The sequence below is a fragment of the Garra rufa genome, chromosome 25 (genome assembly GCF_049309525.1).
Source record: "Garra rufa chromosome 25, GarRuf1.0, whole genome shotgun sequence".
NCBI classification, from domain to species: Eukaryota; Metazoa; Chordata; class Actinopteri; order Cypriniformes; family Cyprinidae; genus Garra; species Garra rufa.
Genome location: NC_133385.1, coordinates 36,869,282 through 36,879,371, shown reverse-complemented (window position 1 = coordinate 36,879,371; position 10,090 = coordinate 36,869,282). Strand labels below are relative to the sequence as shown.

At 42.5% G+C, this 10,090-nt stretch overlaps 1 protein-coding gene across 1 annotated transcript in view; it reads left to right on the top strand.

Annotated features, from left to right (window-relative positions):
* Positions 1-719: 719 nt before the first annotated feature.
* Positions 720-10,090, top strand: part of gas2a (growth arrest-specific 2a) — a 43,478-nt gene continuing 34,107 nt past the window's right edge. The window contains exons 1-2 of the mRNA XM_073831966.1: positions 720-867; positions 8,141-8,265. Of these exons, the coding sequence (XP_073688067.1) occupies positions 720-867; positions 8,141-8,265 (273 nt within the window). The remainder of the gene's footprint in view (positions 868-8,140; positions 8,266-10,090) is intronic.

Here is a 10,090-nt window from a genome sequence, read left to right as displayed (position 1 = left end):
AGAATATATTATATTGCCCTTATTAAATGGAAGAGCATGTTCATTTGTGTAAAGAGCCTTTGGCTCAAAAGAATCGCACTAGCGCAGGACTGGAGAGAAGCCACACAGTGTTTATCTGTTCTGTCTAAAAAAAAAAGGGGGAGTGAATATGATATCACAGGACTGAGAAGATAGAGCCCGGAGCTGGACTGTGATGAGAAGATCAGTAGAGAGGATAAGAGTCTACTGTGAACCAACAGAAAGGGCTTGAATGATCAGATGACGTTGGTGCTCTGTGGGAAAGTGAGGGATTTCGGCTAGGGGCAGCCGTGGCCTAATGGTTAGAGATTCGGACTTGTAACCCAAAAGGTTGCAGGTTCGAGTCTCAGGTCCGGCAGGGATTGTAGGTGGAGGGAGTGAATGTACAGCACTCTCTCCACCCTCAATACCACGACTGAGGTGAGTCCCTTGAGCAAGGCACCGATCCCCCAACTGCTCCCCGGGCGCCGCAGCAATGGCTGCCCACTGCTCCGGGTGTGTGTTCACGGTGTGTGTGTGTTCACTACTGTGTGTGTGCACTTGGATGGGTTAAATGCAGAGCACAAATTCCTTGTATGGGTCACCATACTTGGCCTCACTCACCCCCTTTCCTTTCCTTCCTTTCCAAAGCCAAATGATTGAGTTAATGTTATTTAGTGGTACTGATGTTGATGTTCCTCTCTCGCTCTGTTTTCTGAAGCATGTTCAGTCCTCTGAGCGGTAAGCAGCAGCCGGCTGGTCCGGGCCTCACAGATCTGCAGCAGTACAGTCAGTGGCTGGCCAGCAGACATGAGGCCAGTTTGCTGCCCATGAAGGAAGACCTGGCACTCTGGCTCTCTAGCATGCTGGGTAAGTCCTTTCTCAATGTCTTAGCAGTTCTTGTATCTTTCATATCAGTGATTCTCTGTTAAATCCCAGCAAAAAAGTATCTGTCCTGAGTTAAGAGTGGCAAAAGGTTTTGATCCACTTTAAACATTGACTATAGATATGTATATCAACATACTAATACCATATAGGCTGGTAATAATATCATACTTCTGCTGAAGTAAACTAGTAACATTTTTTATTTTATTTTTACAACCCTGTTCTGCATGTACATAGTGTGTAGATATTATAGCAATTATAAAAATAATAGTAATAACTAGGTAACAACCCTGAACATACCTCTAAACCTAACCTTAACCCATATAGCTACCCTATATGCCCATCAAAAATATTGTTTATCATGACTGAAACACCTTGACAGTTTAGGTAACTCTAAAAAAATATTTTTAATGGGGAGAAATAAGTCCTTAAAGTACAGCAGCATTTGAACATATTTTTCTATTTATAGTTTGTCCAGATTTTAGTAGAATTTGAATTAATAATGCAATCTGTGGATGTCCGTGCTTACATTTTCATATGGTTGATGAATATATGAGGTGTGCAACAAGGCTATGTCCTGAGGCCTTCTTCATTCCTCTGGTGTATCCTGTTCATGGTCATGGTGGAGAGGAAATGTTTAAATCATGTTTCATTATTTGCATAGGTTGCTTAGGGCACGTCCAGGTTTGCTTTGTTTATCTTTTGTATATTTTCATTTATTTTGTTTAATTTAAGCTGATATCAATAAGTCCTTGCAGTCTGTAATGTGTCATACATTTATTTAATGTTTTGATTTGAAGTCATTTGGTGGTGTTTTTTTTTTCTTTTTCTCCTTGATGAATGTGATTGATTTATGTGCATGCGCATGCACGATTGCATGTGGCCTTGTTTTCTTTCACAACATTTCCCAGCATTAATCAGATTCTGAAATTATGAAGAGAGAAGAATGGTAGTGTGTCGTGGCCCTGGCTCTGGTTCTGTGTGTGTGTGTGTGTGTGTGTGTGTGTGTGTGGATGGAGGGGGATGTCTGTGGAATTTCTGGCAGCTCTCAGGCCGTGAACAGCCAGCTGAAACCAGGGCTTTGTCTTTGGTCTGCCTGGAGCAAAAGGAAGCCAGGAGCCGCAGTGGGCCGTGTAGGGGCTTCATATTCAACCACACACCAACCGCTAGTTCCCTATCCAGATCATCCACACTCTTTAGTGGCTTACGCCTGTCTCTGTGTTGTTTTTTTAGACAAATAGCTGCTCAGATCTCTGAAACTGATCTGTGTTACAGGAACACAGTTTGACCATTTGCTGGTCTTACCAGAAGCCACTTGTATACATTAAACACTGGCATTTTGTGGCTTTCTTTTATTGTTATTTTTCCTTATTTGACTTTTGAATAATTGTTATTGCACTTTTTATTTATTAGTGGTGTTTGGAGCTAAAAAAAGCATAATTTATTGTACAATTGTTGACAAATTTTATTGGTGATGTCATTGCAATGTAATCTCAAAGAGCAGGTCATATGGATTTTCAAAGTGTCCTAATATTGTGTTGGACTTTAGAAATGCATCTAAGGTCAGAAAACATTGTAATTTTCCCAGAATATACAAAACGGTTTGTTTGAAGCATGGAATTGACCAGAGCTGCACAGGTTGTTGCTGGGATCCTCTTCCACTCCTCACATGGTGTTTCTCCACCTTACGCTTAAGGGTGCCCACATTCTCAAGGTCTGGAGACATACTTGGCCACCCCATCACCTTCACCTTCAGCTTCCTCAGCAAGGCAGTTGTCATCTTGGTGGTGTGTTTGGGAAAACGTGTTTGAAAACTGCCGTTCGGCCTAGTTTCTGGAGGGATGGCATCATGTTCTGCTTCAGAATGTACAGTGCATAGTGGAATCCATGTTTCCCTTAATGAACTGCAGCTCCTCAGTACCAGCAGCACTCATGCAGCCCCAGACCATGATGCTACCACCACCATGCTGGACTGTTATGTGAAAGACACTATTTTCTTGGTACTCCTCACCAGGGCATCGCCACACATGCTGGACACCATCTGAGCCAAACAAGTTTGTCTTATAGTCTCATCAGACCACAGGACATGGTTCCAGTAAATCATGCTCTTGGTTGTCTTCAGCAAACTGTTTACGGGCTTTCTGGTGAGCCAGCTTCAGATGAGGCTTCCTTCTGGAACGACGCTACACAAGCTGACCTTCTACTTCTGCAACCTTTAAAGCAATGCTGGCAGCACTCATGCATATGTTTTTTGAAGCCAGGTTCTGCACCTGACGCACATAACGAGTGCTCAACTTCGTTGATTGACCCTTGCGAGGCCTGTTCCGAATGGAACGCATCTTGGAAAGCCTCTGTATGACCCTGACCACTGTAGAGTAACTTAGTTTCAGGGTGTTACTGAACCTCTAATAGTCTTGGTCATCTTTGTGGAGCAACAATCCTAATTCTCAAATCCTCAGAGAGTTCTTTGCCATGAGATGCCATGTTGAACATCTAGTGGTCAGTATGAGAGAATTGTACTTAAAGCACTTAACTGCTCTAATACAAGATACACAACTTTGTATGGTCCTGTCAAACAGATAAAAACATAAACATGATGAATAGGACATGTGACTTTGCACGGTTAAACAAGATACTGCTGTATCACTTAAGGTGTACTCATTTTTGTTGCCAGCTATTTTGACAATAATGGCTGTATGTTGAGTTATTTTCAGAGGACAGTAAATCTATACTGCTATACAAGCTGCACATTGACTACTCTAAAATATATCTAAGTTTCATTTCTATAGTATTGTCCCTTGAGAAGATATACCAAAAATTGATGCTGAAATGTGAAGTGTGTACTCACTAGATACTGCATATAAAATCTTATTGGATATTGTGGGATTTATGACGGCACACAGGCAGATATATTTGCATATTTTCTGCCTCTAGAGCAAGATAGATACAGATGGGTAGTTTCATATCATCACACCATAGCATTGTGTCATGTCATATCAGATGCAAATACAGCCCATTATAATCGCTAATAAACGAGTCTTCACTGAATACAGTATACAGTTGCCCGTTCAGTTTACTTGATTGAGATTTGCGTTACCCTCTCCCATTATTTTCATTAACCTTTTTTCGCACAAGTCAAAAGCCACCTCAAGCAAGCGTAAAAACGTTTTGTAAATTAAAGGATTTTTATTCGAAATGTGGCGTTTCCATCACTAGTTTCTGATGCGAGACCTCAAAATGTCCATAAAAAACAGGGTGATAGAAACAAAGCTAATGTAATGGAGAGTTTTCAGATTTGGATCTGACAGCAGCTTCATTGCAAGCCATAGACTTTCATAGCCTTTTTTCCTGTAAATCACAGTTTTAAATTGATGATATCTTCAAAAGACTTACTCATGTGCATTATGATGATGCTTGCAAATAAATGTATTTTTTGTGCAAAAAACATAAACATTATAAGTAAACCACAAGAAATATACAAAAATAAAATGAAATCCCCAAAAGTAATCTGTTCGCTCTCAATATGCATTACTTAAATTTATTTGATTCTTAGTATGGATAGGTGGTGTACGTTTTGTTTTTCTTGGTGAGGGAATGAGGGTAAGATATTATTTGTGAGGGAATAACGGAGGCACGTTCAGAAAGAATTTCACAAGCTCCCCGTCTTCTCTCCACTGGGCTCAATTACCACATTTGGAACTCATTAAAACATCTGAACCCCCTCGACCACTGACGCCCCCTCCCGATGAAAAAAAAAAAGTATAGTGGATGAGAAAATATGCTCTTTCCCCCTGCTACCACCTCCTGTTTCACAGTGACATCATGTAGAAAGAATGATTGTCTGGAAGTCAGTAAAATGCAGCCGCCACATGTTGATCTGTGTAGAACTGTGTGTGTGTGTGTGTGTGTGTGTGTGTGTGTGTGTGTGTGTGTGTGTGTGTGTGTGTGTGTGTGTGTGTGTGTGTGTGTGTGTGTGTGTGTGTGTGTGTGTGTGTCTGTGTGTGTGTGTGTGTCTGTGTGTGTGTGTGTGTGTGTGTGTGTGTGTGTGTGTATGTGTGTGTGTGTGTGTGTGTGTGTGTGTCTGTGTGTGTGTGTGTGTGTGTGTGTGTGTGTGTGTGTGTGTGTGTGTGTGTGTGTGTGTGCACCTGGTATTCATCACGTTGTGGGGACCAAATCCCCACAAGGATAGGAATACCAGTAAATTTTGACCTTGTGGGGACATTTCTCAGGTCCCCATGAGGAAACAGGCTTATAAATCATGCACAATGAGTTTTTTTGAGGAAGTAAAAGTTTGCACAATCTCCTGTGAGGGCTAGGTTTAGGTGTAGGGTAGGGTTAGGGCGATAGAAAATACGGTTTGTACAGTATAAAAACCATTAAGCCTATGGAATGTCCCCATAAAACATGTAAACCAGTGTGTGTGTGTGTGTGTGTGTGTGTGTGTGTGTGTGTGTGTGTGCGTGTGTGTGTGTGTGCGTGTGTGTGTGTGTGTGTGTGTGTGTGTGTGTGTTTCATCTGGAATACTATTGCAAAATAAATCAGCTGCTTCCTTCCAAAGCACTTGTCTGTTTTTGAAACTGAAATGTGTTTATCTGTGAATCATAGCTGCAACAAATGTCTGGATTTGACACAGGGTTGTCCGTCATTACGACCGTAATTTGACAATGTCTTTCAAATCTCTGAATATGAATTCTATTTTGAATTTAAACAAGAAGATGAAATGAAATACAAGGAAGTCTACACACATTCCACAAGCTTATTTTTATTTTTTTATAATATACAGTCAAGCCCGAAATTATTCATACCCCTGGCAAATTCTGACTTAAAGTTACTTTTATTCAACCAGCAAGTTTTTTTTTTTTTTTGACTGGAAATGACACAGGTTTCTCCCAAAAGATAATAAGACAATGTACAAGAGGCATCATTGTGGAAAAAAAAAAATATTTCTCAGCTTTTATTTACATTTAAACAAAAAGTGGCATGTCCAAAATTATTCATACCCTTTGCAAACTGTCAGTCTATGAGAAAATCCAAAGTTCTATACCATTCCAAATAGTCCAAGCTGTTCTAAAGCATCGGGAACAGCTGTTTTAATCTACTCAACAGGTGAAAAACAGAAGCTCTCTGCTGTTGGTTTGTGGACAGTCATGACTAAGACAAAAGAGCTCACTGAGGACCTGCGGCTGCACATTGTGAGGAAAGGAAAGGGCTATAAGACCATATCTAAATGTTTTGAAGTTCCAGTGGCTACAGTGCAAAGTATTATTAAAAAATACAAGATGTTCCGCACTGTGAAAAATCTCAGAGGACGTGGTCGGAAGCCAAAAGTGACACCTGTGCTGGCCAGGAGGATAGTGAGAGAGGTAAAAAAGAATCCAAGGATCAACACCAAGGCCATCCTGATGAATCTGGGCTCTGCTGGTGGCAACATCTCAAGGCAGACAGTCCAACGGACACTGAACACCGCTGGGTTCCACGGATGCAGACTGAGGACACCACTTCTCCAGATAAGACACACAAAAGCCCGTTTGGCCTTTGCAAATGCTCATCTGGACAAAGAAGAAGACTTATGGTTTTCTGTTTTATGGTCAGATGAAACAAAAATTTTATTCTTTGGCCACAATGATGTAGCCTTCATTTGGCGTAAAAATGGAGAAGCCTTCAACCCTAAGAACACCATCCCCACTGTCAAACATGGTGGTGGAAACCTAATGTTTTGGGGGTGTTTTTCAGCCAGTGTAACAGGGAACCTAATCACAGTAAACGGCACCATGAAAAAGGAGCAATACATCAAAATTCTCAACAACAACATCAGGCAGTCTGCAGAGAAACTTGGCCTTGGGCACCAGTGGACATTTCAGCACAACAACGACCCAAAACACACAGCAAAAGTGGTGAAGAAATGGTTAGCAGACAAAAACATTAACGTTTTGTAGTGGCCCAGCCAGAGTCCTGACTTAAATCCAATTGAGAATCTGTGGAGGGAGCTAAAGATCAGGGTGATGGCAAGGAGACCCTCCAACCTGAAAGAGCTGGAGCTCATCGCTAAAGATGAATGGGCAAAAATACCAGTGGAGACATGCAAAAAGCCGGTCAGCAATTATAGGAAGCGTTTGATTGCTTTATTAGCCAATAAAATTCTTTTCTATTGATTATTGAGAAGGGTATGAATAATTTTGGACATGCCACTTTCTGTTTAAATGTAAATAAAAGATGAGTAATATTTTTTTTTTCCACAATGATGCCTCTTGTACATCGTCTTATTATCTTTTGGGAGAAGCCTGTGTCATTTCCGGTCAAATTCATTGAGAATTTAATTTTTTTTATATGAATACTTCCCTTACTATTAGTGTGCTATTTGTATACTTCTTTTAAACTAAAAAATAGGAAAGTATACTTTCAGTCTACTTTTTATGTACTTCTCAGAAATGTGTTTTATGTACTTCTCAGAAATATACTTAATGAAATTTAAGTATACTTGAATTATACTTGACTTGACTTATTTGTGCTCCAAGAATGCTTTCATTATTATATGGTAGGGGTGCTATTACACATATTCTACACAGAATTTACAAAACCCAAGCGAAGAAGAAACCAAAACAACAGATGCTTAATCGAACATAAACATCAGGCATAAAACAACATCAAAACTATTATTAAGTATTTAATTAGTAAAAACAGAGGTAAACTAGTTGTGTACTCAAAGTTTACTAGTGTTATACTTAAACTATACTTTTATATACTAGAAAGTGGGCCAATTTAGTACCAAGTAGTATTGAAATAGTACACTTACAAGTATACTACTAGTACACTGATATTTGTATACTTACTACATGAAGAATAAACTTGAAGTATACTTATTTTTGGTAAGGGTTATCATACTCATAACATATTGAGTATTTGCAAAATCAAGGGATTCAAGGGATAATAGTAATATTTAAAGCGTTAAAAAGTATTTTATTTCTCTTTATTTCTTAGAATGTTATTTCACTCGATTTATGGACATCTCAAAATAATATTCCTGAGTATTGATATTGAAAGTATGTTATGAATTAGCCCATTCCTATATTCTACATTTCCCCAACCCTGATTTGATATACAGATTTATTCCCAGATGCTGAAAAGCTCATTTCTGACCGTTATGCTGTAATTCAGTAATGCACCGATCAGAGTTATAAAAATAAACTGAGAACAATGAAACACAATCAAACCAGTCTTTTGTGGGATATTCATCTCTTTCTGTCATTGTTTCCATCAGGTGTGGAAATCACAGCCGAGAGCTTCATGGACAGGTTAGATAACGGTTTCCTGTTGTGTCAGCTGGCTGAGACTCTGCAGGAGAAGTTCAGGCAAAATGCCTCAGATGCGAATTCACCAGGAAAGGTACTGATTTACTGTTATTTTTAATTAAAAAGTAACATTGCAATCATCTTAATTTGCTTTTTATTTTGCTAAAAAAAATTTTCCCACCATATTTGTACCACCACATGGTATTGTTAAAAATAATGACTTTGGCTAGTTTATTTAAACTGACATGGTTATACGAGTTCCCTTACAGGTCACTTATGCTGCGTCGAAACGCTTTGGGAATGCCTCCAGCGTGACCACGCTCTGAATCATGTGTGCAATCAGTCCAATGGAATCGCGGGACGTCACCGGCGTGATGACGTCACCGACCAGGAAGCTTAAAAGCACGTATGGAGAAAACAGCGTCAGCTTTCTGTCTTCAGTAAGCGCTCTGTGTGCATGTCACTCTCCCTTTTCGTGCCAGTTTGCACAACTTTCTTTTTGAGAGTGATTGTTTGTCAGTATGTCTAAGAAGGGTGAACATAAGCAGCAATATTACAAGCGGTGTGTTTTTTGCTCTTGTTTCATCACGAGTGAGGACACACACAGCTTGTGTGTTGTCTGCATGGGAGCGGAGTATGCGGCATCAGCCCTCGAGGGGGCTGGTTGCCCGCATTGCGAGCGCATGCCTTTGCGTTTGCTCCACTCCTGGAAGGCTCTCTTCGAGGAGGGAGCCTTCACCAGCATTTCTCGCGGGTCTGGTCCCGCTTCCGTCAAGGCTGAGCGGCGATTGCACTCGTGGGGATCGCAATTGGATTTGGCTGAGGGTATGGAGACGGGCGAGTCCCTATCTTCTGCCTCACCAGCCAGATCCGCTGCCCGCTCTCTGGGATCGGAAGCCCGCTCTGCGGTTTCTTCCCCCCGGGGAGAGGGTGCGGCGCTCCTTCTATCCTCCTCCGAGAAGGTGGATGTGGAGGGCGTCGATGAGGATTCACCCCCTCATTCTCCCCAGTATGAGGAGCTGCTGGAGGTGGTCACTCGTGCCGTTGCTACTTTAAATCTGGAGTGGCCGGCCGAGAGTCAGGCTGAACCGCAGAGAAGCAAATTGGATGAGCGCTTTCTGCGGTCTCGGCCACCACCTCCATGCCGGAGTCTTCCGTTTTTCATGGGGAAAACCGTACTCTGCGCGCCTCTACAACCCGTCTGCCGCTCATTACACCAACGTGGCGGGGCTGTCAGAGCACATGTATAAGGCGATGCCCCGAGTGGAACAGACGCTTGCGAGCGGCATCGTCTTTGAAGACTCCGACCTTGCCCTCCAGACCGCTTAAGACCACGTCGGCTCTGTTGGGCAAGGGGTATGCGGCAGCAGGTCAGGCTGGTGCGTGCCTCCACACTATGGATGTGTTGCAGGCTTACCAGGCTGACCTGCTCAAAGAGCTGGATGAAGGCGAGCGGGCTCTGCCTGATGACATCGCTGAGCTCCGTAGAACCGCTGATCTGTCTCTCCGCGTCACCAAGGAGACCGCCCGCGCCATCGGCAGGTCTATGGCAGCTATGGTGGCTGCGGAGAGGCACCTGTGGTTGACCCTGTCCAGCATTAAAGAGAAGGCAGCCCTCACCGCATACTAGCTCCTCATATAGGGAGGCTCAGAAGCAGAGCGTGGCCTCGCGTGCTCCCCCCAGTGGTAGGGACCGCAGGCCACGCCGACGCTCTAGGCCGGGCTCTTCTAAGCCCAAGACTGATCTGAGGGTGGTCTTGCAGGCTAAGAAGAGTTCGGCCAAAAGGCCCTGACCAGTACGGAGGGCCGATGGGGACAGTCCCCCCTGGGGAAGAGCGGTTAACACCTCATTATATGGTGCCCGTCTCTCCTCAGTGTCCCCAGGGGATCGCTTTGCCAACCCTGCCACCCCTGGTGCT